The sequence below is a fragment of the Populus alba genome, chromosome 1 (genome assembly GCF_005239225.2).
Source record: "Populus alba chromosome 1, ASM523922v2, whole genome shotgun sequence".
Lineage (NCBI taxonomy): Eukaryota > Viridiplantae > Streptophyta > Magnoliopsida > Malpighiales > Salicaceae > Populus > Populus alba.
Window position 1 is genome coordinate 36,213,428 of NC_133284.1, and position 22,773 is coordinate 36,236,200.

Here is a 22,773-nt window from a genome sequence, read left to right on the forward strand (position 1 = left end):
GTATACAGATAAAATGAATTCAAAATATCCCCTTAAACGAACCTAAAACAATCCTTTAAAAAAGAAAATAGCTCAAAAAATACCTAAGGAATATGGGCTAGTGTTAGGAGCTTGAGCCCGTGCTCGCTGCGTAGGCACTATGTAGTGTAGGGGCGTCTACCTAGTGTGTAAATCCCTAGTTATAATTTTTCTAAGTTATTAAAATATGAGAAATTTAATTAATAGTAAAATAAATTAAATTACATTAAATTAAATTAATCTAAATCAAGATTAAAAATGGATAAAATTAATTAAATGAAAAGTGAATATAAGTACTAAATTGTTAAAAAGAAAAATTTATGGAGACAAAATGAATACGCAAGACTAAGAGAGATCAATATTCAAATAATAGAAAATTAGAGATTTATGTATAAATGATAAAAAGAGATGGGAGTAAAGGTGCAATTAATAAGAAGATAACATTATAAAAACCATTCTATTTTCTCTCTTACAATGGCTTGTAATAGCAAGAGAGGTGTTAGGGTTATTTGATCTTTTCTTCTCATTCCTTGATGAAATCCACACCAAAATGTTAACCTATAGTTGTTAAAAGAGTCAATAAGTGATAAAAGAGAGATGTTTGAGTGGTTTAGAGAGTTTAGAGAGAAGATATATTGATGGCAGAAAATCCGATAGTTATAACTTCACCTTCCATCGTTGGATCAGAATGATATTTGGATATGTTGTTCTTCTCCATGTCTTGTACATTTTCATTGGAGGAATCTTTTATATCAGTCCCCGTTTGACAGATATCAAGGGAGAAAAATATCTGTGAAAATACACTTCTGAACAGTCTTAGTAGCCAACCGTTTTTTTCTTCATCCACCGTTGAATCGGGCTATAGTTTGAATATGTTGTTCATCCTGATGTTGTCTAGATTGAAAGGCGGAGATTAAAAACAAACACTCCGTATAGAAGTTATGTTTCTTACACAGTAGGTCTACAAGTTTTAGGAAAGACATTGACTATAAAACCTCAAGCTAGCAGAATGGGACCATTAAGAGGAACAGATAGGTGTTTACTATCTCATCTCTTTATATTTTAAAGAGTTTTAATACATTCTAAAATTTTATTTATTTATGTAGTACGTTGATTTATGATAGTAAAAATTGAGAAACTTGAGAGTGAAAACAGGATTAAACATGATGGCTGATGTCATGAGTGTTGCCGGGAAAACATTTTATAAGGTTATTATGCTTGCTATCCTAATTTCTAAGGACAACTCGGATTGATATAAAAGCTGGCCATATGAGTAGGGCAAGAAAAGTTAGCTAGCCATATGAAGAGCAAAGAAGAAAAAAGGGGAAATTGTGGTTTTCCTTATTGAACTTATTATAATATGTTGTTTTTATTATGCATCGAAGAGGAAGATGTTTAATTTGACATATTTAGCTTGATGACGTGTGTTTAATTATGTTGAAATGAGGGAAAATGCACATTGAAATGGCAAGGATTGTGTTTAAAAGAATATTGTTCGGAAAGTTAGTAAAATCAATAAAAATGTTCTACTTTGATGTTAGGAGAGAATATTGAAATAAATAGGATAAATTAGTTCTTAAAAAGATATTTTTGGCACTTTTATATGGTATGAGATATGGCTAGGGGTTGAGATAAAAAAAATAAAAAAAATAAAAAAGGAAAGTCAAATTGTGGATGTTATGTGTAAATGGAAAGGTTAATGAATTTGGATAAATTCGTCTCCTAACTTTTGGAGAGAATTTGAGTAGAAGGGTGAGAAAATTAGAATTAGGTTTCTTCATAATAATTGTAGTTTTAGATGTTTAATAACTAAAAAAATTGGTCTTACTCAATTTGGAGTTATAGAACTCTAGTTATGGGTCACCAACCGAGATGGAGTTATGACAGACCCTATACAGTAAGTTTGATTTGTTGACGAATAATTGTGAGTGTCTTGTGGGTAGAACTGGGTTGTCCTCTCCTCGGAGGACTTGTAGCTCCTTGTCTTAGCTTTCCAACAAGATTAGCCTCGCTTGAAATGGAGTCCTAGAACTCCAGATATAGTTAAAAATTTAATGAGAGTTTGGAATGTGATCTCTGCTGCCAAATTCAGAAAGTCGTTAAAGCAACTATTTAGACACGTTAAGGGTGAAAATTGGGTTCTTTCCCTTTAGGGAATATGTGATATTACATTTTAGTTTCCAAAAAAAAAAACGAGCCATGTTCGAAATGAAAATTTGTAATGATAACTATGGTTGAATAAAGAATGACGATATTAATGTGTGAAATTGGCATAGACTAGCATACATTTATTGTATGGACTACCATCAATGGCAAAAAATAAAGACACTTCTAAAATAGAACGTGTGATAGCCCTCCCTTAGATATTGGAGGGCAGTTTGGTCTACCTTGTATTTGGCAATAACCTCCCTCACCTAGCTCCTCTTAGTCATCCAGTGCCTCTTGGAATGAGCATGCATGATGAAAAACCAATGACAAACGGTGGTTAGAAATAACAATGATAAACTAAAGTAAATGATGAAGTCAAACAAGAAAGTTTCATGTGTTGAAGACTATTTGTTTAGTAAAGGTTGGATGATAGTTGTCAGTTTTTACTCATTAAACATCCTCAAGATGTTTGAAGAAATGGTAAGAACCCTCTCTAGATGTTTCAACACCTCTAGGCCAGTCTCATCAAAGACATACCTCTCACAAATGACAACTTTTATGGCCTCCCTTTACTCCTCAATCAAGGTAGGGAAAGTAAAATAAGCTCGACTGAGGACGAGGCTAGCAAAACCATCCTCAAACCTCTCTCCAAATTTTCTCATAAACACCCTAGACATATGCCCCAACAATTAAAGTCTCTGCAATTAAGATCAAGTGTGAGGGCATCAGGATTACCAATATAGAGGAAGTCTCTATAGCTGAGGCTATATTGCTAATATCCATAAGGGTGGAGACCTTTTTTTTCTTTTAAAATGAGCAACAACACCTACAAGTACTTTAGGAGCGGTCAACTCTACTTGACCCCTAACCAGGGGAGAACGACTTCCCCTAACTTTCATTTATACGGGAGTGGTAGATCTTGCCATTGTTTTCTCAGGAATAATGTCATTAGGAACAATGAGTTCATCTACATTGATGGAGTTGGGCTCTATTTCTTCTCCAATCCTGCCACCACTCAAGTCAAGAAATGAAGACCCCCTACTTGATGTAGATAAACTCTCATCTACAAACCTTACTGAAGTTTCTCCTTCTCTTTTGGCTATTAACCTTGTACAAAAAAAAATTCATAAATGAACTTATAAGCACAAAAAACAAAATGATAAAGTGGTTGTATACTTTGCAACATGGCCTGGTAATGCATTTTGGCCATTTTATTGATGTTGTATTTGGTTAAGACCAACATCAATGTAGCACATGTTTTCTCCTCATTTGAGTTTAGACGAGTCATGTTGTTCAACTCAATGGGAGGTGCTCTCCAATAATAGATACAACTTAAGATCTGTTGTCACACATAAAATAGATGTGGACGGATGGAAAGCCTAGAGACCGGAAGAAAATATCCATTTTTTAGAAAAGACATGGATAAAGATTGAGCTAATAGTTAAAAAAAATACCCATACCATATGCAGATTCCACTTATATTTATAATAGATCCTATATTTTGCACCTTCAAAAGATATCTCGAAGGGAACAGGGTGTATTGAATTACCAGAAATTGATTCATGTGTACCTCTTGTTGCTTCTGGAAAAGAAAGATAAAGGAAGTAATTCAAGACCTTACATTAACAAGAAAGTATTCATTCCCTACTTTCATTTTTAGGCTTTCAGGAAAGCAGAGAGACTCTTATTATTCTAGCTGTTATTGAAAATGTTTAAGAATCTACTAGGGCATTTTCGAAAAGGGGAATCAGACTAGGTTGATCCCATCTTTGGGGTTGACTGGTCCATTATACCTAATTATCAGTCACTTCCCTCTTCATTTCTTGACATGCACAAGCTTGCCTTGTAAAGTCCCCTTCATAGATCATTTAAGTTTGTTGGCGAATGTGAAAACCAATACATATCATTGTCACCATTAGTTCCAGGAACTAGATGTTAATGTTCACCATAGGCTCGATTCTAACAAGTATAAGGAACTTGTCAAAGATAACCAAAATTATTGATGCAATTTGATGCAGCTAGTCTGGAGCTAACATGTAATGCCTAAACACTTCCCTCACAAACCATTGGAGAGGGAAGGAATACCCAAGCTCATACATGCATATAGGGGTTGTAATTTTAAAATGTCCTTAGACAAAGCCCAAGGTTGCTTTGCAAATCCATTCAACCTTTGTAGGCAGTTGAGGTATATACTCTCCTGGATGCCGATCATTGAAAAATGTCACATTCTCTACATTTAAAATGATAGGGGCATCGTCCTAAGAGGCTTGAAGTAGCTTCTCTCCCTTGAGGTTCCCTAGAAATAGTAGTGGGTTCATCGATGATGAGAACTACCTTCCCCATACCAAATGGATCTTTATAAATCTACTTAATTACTACATTAAATGCATACTGTCATTTTGTTTCCTAAAAGACACCACTTTTAATAAAGATAAACCACCTAGTCATCGGACAAGCCATTTGATCATAATAATCCCAATAGTTCTGTTTGAGACAATCAAATCTTATGAGGAAGGTAAAAAGTCTCTCATTAAAGCTTATAACCTTTCAAATATTTATATATTCAATGCACAAAGATTTGGGGGCTATTGATGCATCAATGTATTTTATATGGAGAAAAGAGATATTAATAACAGTTAAATATAGTTTTTATTAAAAATTAAAGGAACGTGACAATTCACAAATCATTAATTAATTTGTGCAACAAAACTTAGGTTTTGAAGACAGCCTTTGTATAATTCTTTTATGATCAAACTATAAATGTAATCAAATTCATTTATGATTCTTTATTTGTTGCACATAAAATAACTCATATTATATAAATCCTTATTCAATCTAAATATATGTTTAAGCCAAATTAATCAGCAAGGCATTTTAGAAAACAAAATGTTATGGAAAATGATCGTTAAAGTTGAATAATTAATATCCATAAAAGGAAAAGGTTGAATTATCAATATCATTTTAAAGTAATAGCCAAAAGCAATTATGTCACTTCTTTTATGTATTTAACAATCCAGCTTAATAATCAATGATAGTTGGTTCAAATGATTCGATGTTTATTTTTCTTAACTCTGTTCATGTCAATAAAACCACCAATAATGCCACCAACAACCTCATTATTACTAAACAATACTCATGTCAAATAGCCCCAACTCACCTTCTTTGTCTAGGCGATCACATACATTTTGTCAAGTGGCCTTCCATGCCATATTTTTATTGGAATCCAATAGTCTCAAGTGCAAGCCCCTCAAATTAACCACATCTAAAAGATCAATAGTCCTTAATTAAGGGCTAGTGTCATTGTGTTTCTTGTCAGTGTTTATTGCTCATTTTTCTTTTTAGTTCCAGAGACCAAGCAATAATATAATGGAGATCCAATTCACTTATATTGGCATAAACAACAAGGGTTAATTTGTACTTGAATACATCGAGTCAATTTGAATATGAATGATATGTCTAAAATTGATTACAGCCTGGTCTTGATTGATAAGATTCAGAATCTAAAGAAGGCTAGTTTCTAATTCTTGATTTATTTGCCAGATGAGAGGAGGAAATTAATGTGACACCCTTTGCATTGCCATGGTTAGACATAAATCTTTTTTTTATGGTCAAATAAATTATTTAAATGAGTAATATGAAGTGAAATTTGATCATGTCTAGATTAATTTCATTTTTATAATTGTGTGCTTATATTTCTTATCTCAAATTTTCTAGTGGAAGAAATACATTTTCTCTATAGCATAGTTATTAAATACAATTTAATTTTGTAGATTAATTTTATAATTTCACGATTTAGAATCTAATTTAAGTTAAGTTTCAATTTGAAGTAAATTTTTTTTTTAACTAGTCCTAACTTTATTGACTTATAACTAAGTCAAACTCGATTAGGTCAATATAAAATTTTTTAAAAAGAAATTAAAAAAAATACACCATTTTGATAATATATATATTGATTTAGGATTTAGATTAAGCTAATAACGCAAATTAATTCACCGATACAGATCTTTCTTGAAGTCAGAATGGTAGAAGAGATGAGATTATTTACAAGCATAAAAAAGGAGGGACCAAAACTGCTAAACTTCTAGTGAAATTATACAAAAAGGGCATGGGATTAATGCTGTATCAATTCTGGAATGAGCTTCAAAAGAAATGAAAGCTCCCTCTCTGAGAATTTGGGCTTTGATTTCTCCTCCATCTCACCATGCCCTTCTGCTAAACTCTCTGCTTCTTCCACCTTTGATGGCCTTATCAGATCAGATACCGCCTCAGTGATCTCCTGAACCAGATCAACTATGACTCCATCGATACCCATTAAATGTTGTATGTAAACAGCTTCTGATACATTACTACAAAACAAAAACACTGTTAGTACCTTGACAAGGTTTGACCTTTGGGTTTTCATGGATGAAATTCTTTTACCAAATCGCATAAAAGAGTGAATCTCAAAGCCAGAAAATCCAATTACTTACTTCAATTTTCCATAAGTTATAAGTGAAAGCTTGGCGTCCTTGATCTTGGATACTGCCCCAGGGTTCCTGAAAACCGCTTTGACCTCAGATACAATCCCTTGCAAACCACCCTCCAAGCACACCTTTATAGCCTCCTCTAAGGAGTTTCTCCTTACATCATAGAAAATCTCAGCACCCCCATCTGTCAAGAAGTAAACCTGTAATGCAATAAAAAAAAAAAAAAACAACAATCATCAATACAAGATAAAGAGTGCCATGCTTACATAAATAACAACACAATCAAATTTAACAACTTACAGGGTAGGTGCTCTGCAGTTTTCTGACAAGCAATGCTGCATCAGGTTGGAATGATGAGAAAATAATAGGCTTATCCTTACCATGCTCAAATACCACCTGCACCGCAAAATCTCTTGTTTAAGCTCCAATTAAGAAAAATCTCTTGTTTAAGCTAAAAAAGGGGCCTTGATTAGCAAAAGGTCGTCCATATATACCTGCAATATTGCTTGAAGAACACGAATGAGATAATCTTGCTGGTAGACAATGTGATTATCGAATTTTAATTCAATGTTAAAGCCAAGTGAAGGCTCCACTTGTTGAAACGCATCTTGCAAAGTGCACAATGAGTCGTCTTTCTCTACATTCCACTCTACTATTTTCCCATCTTTTGTTTTCCTAACCAAAGATTTGCCTGATTTTCCTGCTTCTTTTTGGGGTCCATAGCACAGGAATTCAGACAGGGAAAGTTCTGTCACTCTCTTCTCGAAAATGATGCCCTGAAATTGCAAATAAATTCATAGCTTCAAAATTATTTATGTTTCTAAATAATAAATTGAACCCATAAGAGTTTTAGGGAGCCAAGAATAGAGATTCCGAATGCATTGGAGACACTTACATTATCTACAGAGAGGATGAAGTCGTCATGGAAAATGACTGGACAATCATCTTTTGTGACCTACAAAAACGACAATTCGTTTTTTCACATTTTCTTGCCTTTGTCTCTGATCCAGCTCCATACTTTTATTTTGAATTCTATTTCTATTTTTTCAGAAATAAAAGATAATACCATGCAAAAATAAGCACAATCAGTTCCTTGTACTCCCATCATTAAATTTAAAAAATAAAAATAAAAAAACGAAATAGGGTTTCACAGGCGCCACTTGTTCACACACAAAATACTTTTCATTGTAGTATTTATTTGCAACGCTCACGAGCTCTTTTTACACTGGTTTTCAAAGTTTACTAGTCATAAAACTTCATCTCCGTTACATTTTATTTCGACTGGCCATTAAAAACACTGATTTCGATGCTTTCTATTTGTTTTAAGGTATTTTTTATATAAAAACAAGTTAAATTTGAGTTATTTAATTTTATATATATATTAAAAAAAAAAAAACTCAGCCTTGATTTCCTGTTCAACAAAGGTGGTAAAAAAAAATGCCGCAGTGGACAACAAGTTTGATCTAATAGTCATAGTTTTTAGACCCTGGTCCAATTCAAGGTTTCGAGTTTTAAGTTTTGACTAAGTCATCAAGTTTTGACCGGGTCTCCCAGATCAATTGTTTTTTTTAAAAAAAAAAATTAAAACAACATTATTTTAATTAAAAAAATAAAATAAAAATTAACATGTTTTAACCGAGTTTTTGATTGGGTCAAAAATATATTACATATTTTTTTATACAACTATTTTGAATTAATTATACCTTTATTTGCATATATTTTGTTTTGTATTAAAACTTGTTTTTCAAATCATAATATATTTTTATTCAAAAAAATCAGGTTGTGAATAAAAATTATAAGTTTCTATATATAAAAATAAAACAATGAAAATTTTTAGATAAAATTTCTTAAGAAACCCGCACGGTTAAAGGTCTCAAACTGTACACGGCAACCAATAACTAAAGAGATCTAAGTGACTGCGTCCCGTCCCAGACAAAGGGTGAACAAAATCTATTTATTTTTATTTAAAATTATTTTTTATATATTTTTTATATTATTGTTTCTGATTTTAAAAAATTAAAAAAATATATATTATTTTAATATATTTCTTAACACCTGAGTGATACCATGCTTACAAAAATCACCTCGACGTAAACGAAAAAACACCGGATTCGAAGAGCTTAAATTCCATTGTTTTCCAGAAAAAGAAAGCACACAACCACACAAAAATGGAATTCCCAGCAAGCACAGAAACAAGATTTTCTTTCCCTTCTCAGAACGAAATAGGAAGAAAAAAGAGGCTGATAATTATACCTGAACATCGAATTCGATGAAATCAATGGGGTGTTTAGCAGCACTATTAAAAGACATAATGGAGTTCTCTTTGATAGCTTTCATCCTCCGATCTGTTGATTGCAAATTATTCATTCCACTCCCTCTATGCCCAAACACCAAAAACTTTGGTGTCTTGAACGCAGCTTCTCTATTCAATTCAACTCCTGCAACACAAAAAAACCCCAAAATCCACATCAAGAAGCTCGAAGAATCGATCAAAAAAGCTCTCCTTTTGGCAATTTACCTTTGGAGAAACGAGTTGAGCAGAGAGAAAGAGAGGCATTCTCAGGGACGTGGTCAAGATTAGGAACATCAGAGACATGAACAGCTTTAAGAGCCATAATAACTGATCAGCTAAAGAAAATAGGATTTTGGAGATTGCTGTGTGAGGACAAGGGATTGGAGAGGGGTTTATATATTTGTGGGGAGGAACGGGAACTGGGTGGATGGATCTCCACGTCGAATATTCCACTCTGTGCGTTATTATATCCTCTTGGATATTCCAAAAATCCTCTGCTCATTTCCCCTGTCTTAAACCCTTTTCGGTTTATAGTCTTTGTCAAAAGTTTTTTTTTTTTTTTTCTGATTAATGAATTAATGTATTTTTATTATTTTGTTCCCTTCTAGCGGTGAGGATTTAATTAGGTGAGACGAGGAGTTTTTTTTTTTTGTTTGTTTATGTAGGTGTCTGGGTCAACTTGCGCGCACCACGACTAATCTCACGGCTCACTGAACATCCTGCAAACCCAATGAGCATGTAAGGCACCTCGGGGGTGACAGGCGTGCACGGTGAAGATTTGAACCCAAGGATACAGAGAAAGAAACAAGTCCCTTCAATCGCTAGGTTTTTTTTAATTTAATAGGAGAGTGACATGTCGCATTCAGCCATTCAGATTTATTTTCCAGACAAGACTCAATTTTGCCTTTTTTTTTTATAGGGAAATCTTGCACTCTTTAAATCCATAAATAATTATAGGTATATGGCATTTTAGAATTTCTAATTTATTGAATCATTTTTAAAAAAAAAATATTGTCTGTTTTAATAAGTGTACCAATGGGTGATCAACAAAGAATAGTATAGAGCGTGCTGGAATATGTTCCCCTAAGGCCCACCCACCCGAGTCAAGAATATTCCAAGAAAACGATTTCTGCATGCAAAAATGAAAAACGCGTTTGACTGCTTATGGAATTTTAATTTTTTTTTTTTTTTTGTTCTATTTTACTTCAAGAACAAAAAGGAATATCCAAAGAATATTTTTGGTAGATGCCAGAGAAGAATAAAAACGCAATTAAATTCTGTTGGGACTTGATGAAAAGGAGCAGGGATGGGTGGAGGCATGTGAATATTATAAAAACTTTAAAAGAGAATTAAAATAATAGCAATATATTGATTTTTTTTAGTAACCCGGGATGTCCAGGCCAGCTTACGCGCACCACGACTAATTCCCCGGACCTACTGAACATCCTGCAAGCCCAGTAGACAAATAAGGCATCGGGGATAACAGGCCTGGTGTACACAGAAAGGATCAAACTTGGGATAGTCGCAAGGCAAGCCTTGCAGTTGACCACTGAGTTAAACCCTCAAGTGTCATTATATTGATTATAGGTGGAGGAAGAGAATTTTTGTATGTTTTCAAATTATTTTGATATATTAAAATAATAAAATAAAAAAAATATTATTTTAATATTTTTTAAAAAAAATATATTTTAAAAATCACTCCTAATCATAATCATAATCTTAAACTATTCTTAATAAGTGGAGCTGATTTTCAATAATAATAATAGCAATAACAGGAACGGTTAGTGTGCAGTGAGGAGGAGCCAGCATGGCATGGATGGACAAGGGACCATCGGTTCATTGTTACAGGAGAAAATGGGGGATTTAATAGTTTAATATTGGTAAGAATGCATACATGATGTGTCGCCACGTTAGGCATAGGTGTCCTTTGACCAACAAAAAATATTTTAAGCAAACATATAGGTCTATTTTTTAAAGTCTAATTTTAATTTTTTATGCTTTTAAAAAGTATTTATGTGTGGTGGTTGTGGGAGAAAATATTAATATATAGGAGAAAACGAGATTGAGATTTTTTTTAAAACAATGTATGGGAGAATTCGGTAGATTTATCAGTTAACCCTAATAAATAATTAAATAGCTGTTTAACCAACCGTAAAAATCTTCAATTTAATAGTTCTATTTTCATAAATTCATCCTTTGCTGGTCAAATTTTATTATCTCACTTTCTTCTGTCTTTTTTTTTTTTTCTTTCTATTAATGAACATGAAATTAAAGAATGGACTATATTGCTAGCAAATTTAATAACTTAGGGATTGAAAAATAGTTTTTAAGCAAAAAGAACCGCTTAATAATTTTATTAGAATACAAGGACCAAGTTTATAATCAACTCAGTTAACAATCATGAACTAATCAATACAATCCCACACATTTTTCTAATTCTTTTCTATAGAATATATCAAAACAATTAAAACGTAAAGCAAAATTCTTGTAGCCCGCTCATGTTTTTCTATTCATTTTGGCAATAAAATGGTCATTTTTTTCCTTCTCAAAAAATTTAATTTTCTTTGAATCACAGGTGTTTTTATCTTTCCACACAATAAATTAGTCATTATAGGTTTCTTTTGGAGTATTGTTGTATTTTATATATAATAATAAATAGTATAATACCGAAAAGCCCTCAGATCCATAAAAGCTAACACTTCAGGGAGGGGTTTTCTTATCCTTTTTCTTTTTTATCCGCAATAAAATTATGCCTATGCCCTTTTCTCCAAAAAAAAATTTAAAAATAAAGTTGAGGGTAATAGGGTATTTTTACCTCAATTTTTTTTTTTTGTAAATGTCAATTTGAGCAAAGGTAATTACGTCATTTAATATCAAATTTATATTGTTTTATTCGGAAAAGTTGTTGGTGCATGTGGCACATCCTATTAAAGGAAAATATGCTATTACGCATCTCATTTGATTTTTCATTATGTCCTCTTCATTTCAAGGTGGCGCATGTAAGCATGCGGTGTCCAGTTTATCAATGGTGGCTTTTTTTTTTCTCCCCTTTATTTCTCTCTCCTAAACCGAAAAATGAGCTCGATCCTTATTTTCTATTAGTTTTTTAGATTCAGTCCTTTTAGTTTTGATTTTTTTTATTTTTGTCCTTTTTTCTTTTGTTAAAAATTTATTTGTTTTCAATGTAATCCTTTAATTCTATTTTTTCATATATAATATTTTAATTTGGTCATTAATCTTCTTTTATTTTTTTTTTTTCTCTTAGCTCTTTTGTCAAAAAATTTGTAGTTTTTGTTTTTTTCAATAACAAACAATAGTAATAATAATAATAATAATGCTAATGATACTGCTAATAATGATAATAATAGTAATATCAATTGTTTATTATAATAGTAACAGTGATAATAGTAATTATAATCATAATAGTAATGGTGTTGTTAATAATAGTAATAAAAATAAATATACTAATAAAGATCACAACAACAACGATGATGGTGGTGGTGGTGGTGGTAAAGTGTTGACAGCAGCAAGAGTGATGGTGGAGTGGTGGTTGTTGTTGTAGTAGTAGTAGTAATCGTGGTAGTAATAGTGATAGCAATAATAAAAATGATTGTGGTGGTGGTGGTGATGGGTGGTAATGGTGGTTGTCATGATAGTAGTGGTCGTGGTAATTGTGGTGGATAAGTAATTTTTTAAAATGTTTTTCATTCATAAATGCATAAAAATATTTTTTTTATTTAAAAATAAATTATTTTTGATATCACCATATCAAAATGATCTAAAAAACAAAAAAAAATTAATTTCAAGGCAACAAAAAAATTCTAAAAATCACAAAATATAGTTTCAACCGCAAAAACAAACAACCCCTTTGTTTGATTGTAAAAATCTAATTTTTGTTGTCTGCTAGTGACATTCTTAAAAAAAAAAAAAAAAAAAAAATGATAAATATAATAAAAATAAATAAATAAATAAGGGAGCCCATTTTTCCTCTTCTACGGTCCAAAGCCCAACTTGCATCATCAATACGAGTTCAAAGCTCAATTATCATTGTTGATACAGGTCTAATGTCTACTCATAACAATTTCGTAATCTCTCTTATTAAGGATAAGCATCATTTTTAAACACTTCTCATTTTAAAAGGATTATTTTTCAGATTTTAAGATCAAATACAAATTACATCTATTTTTAACATTTTAGACAAAAATTATTTTTTTAGAACTTAACGTCAACATAATCGATGAGTCTTCTATTTTTAGAGACTGATGTCAAATTTAACAAGACAAAAAAAAAAAAAAAAACAAGGGATAAAATTAATTAGAGTAATTGATGGCAATAAAAAAAAAAGACAAATACAAGAGAAAACACATATTAAAGGTAACCTTTTGTAAGAAATGATGCTATAAGGGTGATATAGTTCTTCCTTTAAGCACAACATACCCCTTACTTGAGTCTTTGGATGCAGTGTTAATTTTTAGGATCCCTAATTTCCTTCAATTACAAGGTGGCAACTCTAATTTCCACCATATACATTTCAGCCTCCACCACCAACATTCACTGAGGTGCGACATAAAAAAAAATAATATTAACTGCCAAGTAAATCTAATATTGAAGGATAAAATAAAAAAAAACATTAATTTAAAAATTCACCAAAGTAAATTCAATAAAAAACAAAAAATAAAAATACCGAGAAAACCCATGTCATTTTCAAAATTAGTGAGAAATTCTATACAAAGCAAATAAATAAAAACAATGGATTTCAATTTTTCAATTGAATAAATGTTGAAGTCTAAAATTAAAAACATATGATTTAAACAAAGGAAGAAAAAAAACAAGCACACTCTGGCGAACCTAAACTTGGGTTAATGTTTAAAACTCGTTACTCATGAAATTATAGACTTTAGATCAATCAAAAAGCTCAATTCCAACCAATTTAATGTTAAAGGATAAAATAAAATAAAAATTTTAAAAAGTACCAAAGTGAAAAAATGATAATCAAAATAATAAATATCAAATTTGGCAATGAAAAGAAAAAAACTCTAGGACGATGAATGATTAGAAACAAAATAATTAAAAAAATTATCTCAAATAAAACAAAACAATTAAAATAATATGGATTAAATTTGAAATATATATAAAAAAATGAAGTGGGATAAAATTGAAAAAGAATTATAATTTTATAAGTTATTCCAAATAAAAAAAAAGGTAATAAAAAAAATAAATCAAATATGAAGGAGTAACAAATTAAAAGGTTGTTTTGAAATAATAAAAGGATAGGTGTGGAAATCTAGTAAGGAGAGAAAAGAAAGAATAAAAAAAAAGCACTAACACCAAATTAGATAATGTTTGGGCTACATGCACCACCTGTATGATGAAGGGGGTGTCATGATGATTTCAACGCTACTATAAAAATAATGTTTATTATAACACACACTTCTTGAAAGGGACAAAACCACTTAATGCTGATGTGTGCATTGCATGTGCGAGCCATTTTTTTTTTTAAAAAATAATATTTATATTTATTAAATGTAAACTTACCCCTAAATCAACATAATAATAATAATATGCATGATAAAAGTGAAAATACTTAATTGCTTCCATTTAACTTTTGATGATGACAAATTGACTATTGTGAAATTACTGAATTACTAAGTTAAATTGTCACAGTTTAGATTTTGTTAATTGTTAATGGGGCCTTGAATCAGTGGGCAAAAGACCAATAAGGTTATTAAAATTATAGGTTTTGTGGTGGCTTTTGGTTGCTGGGGAGGAATTCTATTGGTCTTTTGTGGTTAGATACACTTCATAAAGTCTTTTGTTGTGGCTTATAGCTGTTATACATCATGCAATACAAAATAACTAAATGCGCTCACAACGGCTTTGTATTAATTTTATTTTTAAATATCAAAGAAATATTAAAAAGCATAGAAACTGTTTTAAGCCATTTGATTATACGGTAATGCTTGACACAAGATATTCCGATCTTAAAGACTTGTCAAGATTCCAGAGTTTTGAATCATAATCATGTTTAAATAATTTTTTTATATATAATATTTTTTATTTTTATAAAATAAATATTTATATTACTATTGAAGTATCATTAATTTTTTTTATAATATATTTTTTTTCTATAAAAAAATATTTAAACAATACTTGAAGTATCATAAATAAAAATAAATAATTAATTTTTTTATTTGTTATAAAAAACATTTAAATTACTCTTCAAGTATCCTAAACCAAAATGCTAATTAATGTTTACATAAATATTTTTTATTTTTTTATAAGAAAAACATTTAAACTATCATGAAATCCTAAACAGAAATCTTAATTATTTTTTATTTTAAAAAAAATAATTTAAACTACCTTTTTTTATCAATTAATGTATTCTAAACTCATTTTATTAAATAATATATATTATTTTTCAATTCTAAATTTTTAAAAAAATCAATTTAAAAATCATATATGAAATACTAGCATCCTTTTTTTCATATATTAAAAATCAATTTAAAATCATATCCGCATATTGTTAAGTGTGATGTGCTAATCCTAAAGAGCACATTAAGAAGTTTTCATGGGGCTTTGTTCGAAATATTGCTGGTTCTAGCTTGGAGAAGTGGTTGGTTACGGGGATGTCAATGAAATTAACAAGTGTAATAATTAGTGCACATATATTTTTCAAAGTATTTTTAATTTATATTTTTTTAGATATTTTTAATAATTTAAATATATTAATATAAAATAAAAAAATATCTTAATACATTTTAAAAAAAAAAAAAAAACACCCCACTAATATACAAGCATTCGTTCATCATTTCCTTCCAATCGTACACCTCTGCGGATATACAACAATTCTTCTTTCTTTTTCATTACCACCTTCTCTTCCTTTATTTCACACACAAAAAAAAAATATTACGGGGAAATCTCAAATCTAGCTACCAAGTTAATTTTATAAATTTCTAAAGAACAAAATTAATCAAATAAATTAAAAAAAACACAAAAAATAATTAATCAAATTAAAAACATAAAAATAGCAATGAATAGTGGACATAAATACAATAGGTTGTGCTTCCTATCTTTAAATCCCTAGCAAGATGTAAATCAAAATTGATTATCAAAATTGTGAGCAATGGTTTTGGAGCTTTAGACCATCGTTGTTAAAAAAAAATAAAAAGAGGAATCACTGGTTTTTTTTGCTTGGTGTAGTTAACAATATTTATTTTATGAATCTATTTTTTTTTTAAAATATAGATATTAAAATAAATAAGAAAATAAGGGCATGTTTGAGAATGTTGTTGTAGTTGTTTTTTAAAGTGTTTTTCGTCAAAATGCATCAAAATATTTTTTTTTATTTTTAAAAAAATATTTTTGAGAACGTCACATCAAAAACGATTGAATATATATATATATATATATAAAAATTAATTTTTAACAAAAATAATTTTAAATATTTTAGAAACACGGGTTGATCCTGCGTTTTCAAACGGGCTTTAAAATTAAACCACTAAAAGTGATAAAGATTTTACATTTAAGATTTCAAAATATTTTTTTAATTATCTATCTCCTGTTTTTTCTTCTTCTTATATCTATTTCATTTCTATAGAATAACTATTAATAATTACTCATTTAATGCAATAAAATTTCTCATAGTAACCCAATATAAAGAAGCCAGTGGCCATATCAATTATGTTTGCATATAATGTCTATGGGCCAAGGCTCTATAAGTCCCGAGCCTGGCAATTTATCTTCTTCAAGTTGGGCCAGCCCATGAAATGGCTTGTTAAGCATCCTTGTAATATTGTGATGGTTTCAGTTAACTTAGAAACATTAAATTAAGATTTCAGATTACAATTTTACAATGCTAATATTAAGGTTTTATAAGTAAATTATGAAAAAAGTTAATAGCATATTCATACAGATTAAGAAAATATAAAATTAAATATTTTCTTAGCAAATGAGTTTATTTTTTTATTGTTTAGATGTATATATGAAGAAAAATCTTAAGATTTTCTATTAATAGTTATAAGAATGATCGATGGTAATGAAATGAAAAGAGTGGTGGTGTTGGAAATTGTAGTGGCGTTACAGCGGCGGCGGTGAGTGCTGGTTGCTATAGGATGGTGGTTATGGTAGAGTCAATAGTCGAGCTGCAATGGAGTGATGGGGGCGATCTGATAAACATGAAGGGTCAAAGTGAAGATAAACAAGTATGATAAAATAAACTCTTTACATGGACTTGATTGAAAAACACAATAAACATAAGTGTCAGATTTGAAAATTTGAAAATTTAGAGGGCTACTACCCTGAAAACACAATGTAGCGCTGCACTTGGTGGAGTGGTGATGATTGTAGAAGCGGTAAAGCAGTGATTACAACGTTGATAGCTCCAAGAAAAATATATTTTCTTTGATGAGGTTAAAAAAGATTTCTTCGAACTAGCAATATGCAGGAGTGAATCGGGAAATGTTTTTCTTGGGAGGAGACATGGAGAAGATGTAAAACAATTTCTTCAGAGTAGCAGTAAAAGACAGATTCCCAGTAGCTTGTGATTTTGGAGATGCATCAAGCAGTCCAGTGATGATATAGCACTCTGTTCAAAGTTGAAGAAAAAGAGAAGAAAAAACACTTTTCAACAGCTCAGCATCAATGTTTCTTTGAAGTTAAACTTTCTTTTGCTTTCTTCAAGTAAAAAAGCTGTTTCCCTTTATGCAACTGTTGAATTCTTCAAAGAGCAGTACTTTCTGCCAAGAGTGGCAGGGGTGGCTTGATCTTTTGTTGCCTGCAGATTTTGTCCAAGAAGGGTGCATCTTGCATTAATGCTTCCTTGATTTTGGGCAATTACACGAGGCATTCTCTGAGCTAAGATGATCTTTGTTCTAAGCTCGTTCACCTGCACAATTACATGGCGTGAAGGGACCCTTGTTGAATTCCAGCTAGATTTTGGAAGCAGCCTCTCGCAGGGATGAGAGGCTTCCTTGCTGCAAATATGCTTGCCCTCTTACAGAGGATCTGTCTTTGTCTAAAATGGAGGTCCAGGAACCAGAAAACGTACACATTGTACATTCATTTTTAAAAAAAAATTAAATAAACATCCGACTTATCTTATTTATATCTCAACTAATCTTATAAATATTAAAGTTTATGACCATGTAAATCTCTAGTATGTCAAAGAACCACCTCAGCCAAATAATTTAAGCTGTTAGATGAGGTCTTAGGATATAATTTATATTATTCTTTAAATACATTCTCTTCAAGTGAAAGTCCTCTCTGAGCTTGAAACTTGTGCACATATTTATTTTACCTTGTACTTAATTTTTATCAAATAAATAGAAAATGATGAGATTCAAACTTGTGATCATTTAGTTAACAAGGCTCTGCTCTGATACCATATTAAAAAATTATTTCAACTCAATAACTTAAGTTATTAGATAAATATTCATGATATAATTTAAATTATTTTCTAACACACTAATCCGAAAACACTCAAACTTATAATCATTAAAAAAAATATATATATATACCATAACACCCTCGTATTCACATACATACATGTTATTATTAGCCACAGGAGATGCATTGTAGGACCTCAAAACTTAAAAAAACATTAACAGGCATGTGCTGCACCTTGTCGCTTGTTCCTAAGCTGCAACAAGCAGGCTCCAAATGCACGCATGAGAGCTTCTCCAGTGTAGATGCTTGGAAAGTTAAAAATAAAAATAAAAATTCATTTTACATACTTCGAGGAGTGTTAAACAAAAATTTATTTTATTATTTCTTTTATAAAAATAATATTCTTATATATCTTATAAAAAAAATACTAAAATGAACTTAGGGGTATAGCTTAATTAGTCGAACCTTAAATTTATTTTCAAAAATCACCCGTTTGAATCCCACAAACTTCATAGCAACTAGAAATTTACATAATTCATTAACTTTAAAACCCGTAAGAATAATCAAGATACATGAAAGTTAGCCCAAATATCAAGTTAATTAAAAAAAAAACAAAATGTTGTTTATTTGAGGAATATTTTTTTTCCTTGATTTTTTTATAAAATATATTTTTTTAATTTATTTTTTTATAAAATTATCATTATCCCATGCATCAGTTCATTCAAGTTGACTAATTTATTTAATTGATATTTAATTGAATTTTTTAATTATCTTTTAATATACAAGTTGTCTTAAGAGATATTAATCAGCTAAATTATATCAAGTTATTAAAATAGTATTAAAAATACAATTTATTCTTCATGCAAAAAAACAAAAAGAAGATGCTCTTACAATGGACCACGGCTGCTAAAGTTTCTTGCACAAAAATACTAAATTTGCTAGGTGCTGAAAGTCAAACTTTCTTAAATGGGTCCACACACAAAGAGAAGGGTAAAGATCAATGGTAGGAGATGATACTCATTGCAGTACCAATTTTACCCATGTTTCAAACATGGAATGCCCAAAATGCACCTAAATCGTAACGGATACTTGGCATTTGAAAACACAAACCATAAAAAAAATATTATTTAAAGAAAAAAACACTTTAAAAATCTGCTATGCACATTTCTAAACACCACTAGAAAGCCAAAAAAATATTATAAACAATGTGAGAGTAAATGGCTATCAATAAATGACGAGGAGAAGAAGATGAAAGCATTAATGGAGAAGACAAAACTAATAAATTTTGGTCTCAGAACTGAGTGCAAATTAATTGCTTGCGTTTATCTCTGCATTTGTCTGCTTGGTCCTCCCTCAGTCTGCCTTCATTGCTAACCCCATCTCTCTCTCTCTCTCTCTCTCTCTCTCTCTCTCTTATCTTCTGCAACCCACTCTCCCAGATCACATTTAATGCTCCTCTCTCTCTCTCTCTCGGCAGTTAATGTAAGGTGGAGCAGAGTAGAATTTATAGGAGTATTATATAATCAGGAGTATCAATACAAAAATTTAACCTTTAGACCCCATGAGACAAAACCATGGTTTGTTTTTGAAAGGCAAAAGAAAAGGGACCGATTTTGTTTAACAACCAACCCCATCAAGACACAACTGGCAAGAGGTGCTTAATTGTGGGGTTTAAACAAGATTTGTCTTTTCTTCAACTTATACTGCTAATTCATAATAATTGTAGCTTGTTTTTGAATTCGGTAGAACTCGGTTGAGGATTTGACTCTGTCTTGTTGAGCATTGATACCTCAGCTACTCCTGTGAAGGTGGAAAGGGAAGGAGCACTTGTAGCTGGTGATGATTGTGGGGGTCTGATTGGTGATGGTGGTGCTGCACAAACTGGGATCACTGACCTTATTTGAACAGCTGGTGCAATCCTGTGAGGTTTAAACCCTCCAGTGAACATAGGCCTTGGAACATGGGCACTTGAGGGTGTATTGATGGAAATGGACGCCATTGGCGATGGATTTGTAGACCCAAAAATTCTGCTACTAATGTGGGTTGATTCGTGCTGGCTAGTGTTATCAAGCAAGGAAGTGACTGGCTTCCCAGTATTGGAGAAAGGAAATGGCCTGAATATAGAACTTGATCCTCCGTAAAGATTGACTTGAACTTGAATTGCTGGCACTCTCCTTTTCAATGTGTTTCTTGATGACATCTGGTTTAGTACCTAACCATTCTTCTTCATCCTTTAAATGCTCTTCAAGTGGGACATGAACTTGTGATTTTCCCTTAACTTGTATTGGAATAGGCCTGTTCGATGAGTATAGAGATGGATTGTCTATATGTGAGGGCGGTGGCAAAATCTTTGAACTTGTTCTGGGCGGGGGTGGAGGAAGGAGTGACATAAAGGAGGACTTCTGCAATTGTGTTGAACCATCTAAGGTAGAATCCAATATAAGATCCAGGAGCCTCCGATGTGGATACAGTAGAAAGTTGTTTGGGGTGGAGGAAGATGATGCACCGCTACTGTCTTTTTGCCCTCTAACCATTCTTCTTCTTGCTTGATTATGATCCCTCTTTCTTGCATATCTACCTTCATCTTTGGATCTGAAATTTGACAGTACCCTTGCCACAACTGCTTGATCTTGTTCTTCACGAGTGTCTACTTCTTTGCTACTCAAAGAGTCCAAGTTTGGAACTGCACAAAAATATACATTGATTACACAGAAAATGCAAGTAATGATATAATGGATGTGAGAACAAACAGGAAATAGGGGATGGAATTTTTACATCTTTTCAAAGCAGACCAGGCTGCAATAGCAGCATTCTTCTCAGCTTGTTTCTTAGTCTTTGCTGGCTCACCCGTGAAATTCATACCAGCAAGCTCCACGGTACAAGTGAAAACTGGGACATGACCAGGACCTGATCTTACAGTGGTATATACAGGGAGGTTAAGCCCAGCTCTATGGGCAGTTTCTTGAAGTAGGTTCTTGTAAATTCCAGTCTCATCCTTTATTAAATTCCCAGAAAGAAACAATAAGACTAGACTCCAGAGTAACCAAATTGAAGTCAAAATGGGTATCCATCGTTTAAACACCCTTAAGCAATCAAGAAAACTATCTAAAACAAACCAAAAAAAGAGGGATTTTGACAAAAGAAACTTACAAGAACTCTTGCTGTTAGAGACCTTGCAGGACCCCTTAAAGACAAAACATTAAGGGCAACTTCAGCAGCCGCATGCTCCGCCTGTCTCAATGTAGTGCAGTAACTTGGACTTTCAAAGATCTCACCATTAAAGTTCACAGAAGCTTTGAATCTTGGTGCATGATCGGGTCCTTCTCTAATGCAAGCATAAGAAGGGAGGTTGAAACAACTTCTTTGTGCAAGTTCTTGCAGCTGGTTCTTAAAACATATCTAAGCCAAAATAGAAACACACAGTACACACATAAATCAAACCTCTACTTGCATATGTATCTCCATCATTCCGGTCAAAACAAAAGCCAGTAAGTGACAAAAAAAAAACAACATCGAGACAACACAGGGAAAAATCCATCATCTAAAAAGCCAAAAAAACCCCTCGAAACTAAGACAAGATTAACAAACTCACCTACTAAGGCCTGATTTCTCACTTCATCCACATTGGCATATGCTCAAGACAAAAAAAAACATTTGCTGTTGCGCTTTCCTATTGATGTCTTGTGTGAAGAAGAAAGAGGAGGAGAAATGATATGGGGTGCTGCAGTGAAAAAAAGGTCAAAGTGAGGCTTTAAGCCTAGAGTTTAATTGCCTTTCCTTTCCTCATCTTGATAGGTTTAATTAGAGGCATAATAAATCTTCAACAATGTGGTTCAAGAAAGTAATAAAATAAATAAAATTTCCAACTCTCATTAAAAGAGGGGCGATTCTGACACCGAGGCCTGGTGTAGGCAAATTACAAAACACACCGTGGGTTAGGTTCACTGGCTACTGAAATGACAGGTTTGAGGTTTATGGCCGCAATAATCACCCCAAAGGACTGGTTTTTGACCATACAGTTACCTCCTTCTAGACGAGTCCCCTGAATTTGACCTTCAGATATTATAATCTTGACTTCTTTTTCCAATGGATATTGCATGAGGCTGAGGCTAGGCTTATACGAGCCTGAGGTCAGGTTGATATGAAAAATTGAAATTGGCCTAACATCACAACTGTGGACCATCTTCCATCTTCCATCTTCCAGCTTCCAGCCATGGCCAAGCCCAGTGTGCAAGCTATTGCTGGTCATAAGACCCAAATGTGTTTATCCCATGATGCAATTTAGAAATTGCTCAGAGGCAATGACAGCAATTTGACAACTTTCCAAAATTTCTAGATCCCACCTGCCATCCAAACCAAACTATTCCATGGTTGCTACCTCGACATGTTTTTGTAGCGAAGTAAAGGATAATTTTTAAAGTATTTTTTATTTTTAAAAAATTAATTTTAAAAGTCAAGGCTGTG

The 22,773-nt window shown here is 31.8% G+C and overlaps 1 protein-coding gene and 1 pseudogene across 1 annotated transcript; both read right to left on the minus strand.

Annotated features, from left to right (window-relative positions):
- Nucleotides 1-6,098: 6,098 nt before the first annotated feature.
- On the minus strand, nucleotides 6,099-9,326 carry LOC118055300 (glycerophosphodiester phosphodiesterase GDPD1, chloroplastic). The gene is made up of 7 exons (XM_035067159.2): nucleotides 9,151-9,326; nucleotides 8,886-9,070; nucleotides 7,528-7,587; nucleotides 7,127-7,408; nucleotides 6,933-7,028; nucleotides 6,636-6,832; nucleotides 6,099-6,512 (listed from the first exon to the last, which is right to left on the minus strand). Exons 1-7 carry the CDS (start codon nucleotides 9,245-9,247, stop codon nucleotides 6,278-6,280), a joined length of 1,152 nt encoding a protein of 383 aa, XP_034923050.1. The 5' UTR covers nucleotides 9,248-9,326; the 3' UTR covers nucleotides 6,099-6,277.
- Nucleotides 9,327-19,804: 10,478 nt separating this feature from the next.
- LOC118055388 (uncharacterized) lies at nucleotides 19,805-21,741 on the minus strand (annotated as a pseudogene).
- Between the last annotated feature and the right edge of the window lie 1,032 nt (nucleotides 21,742-22,773).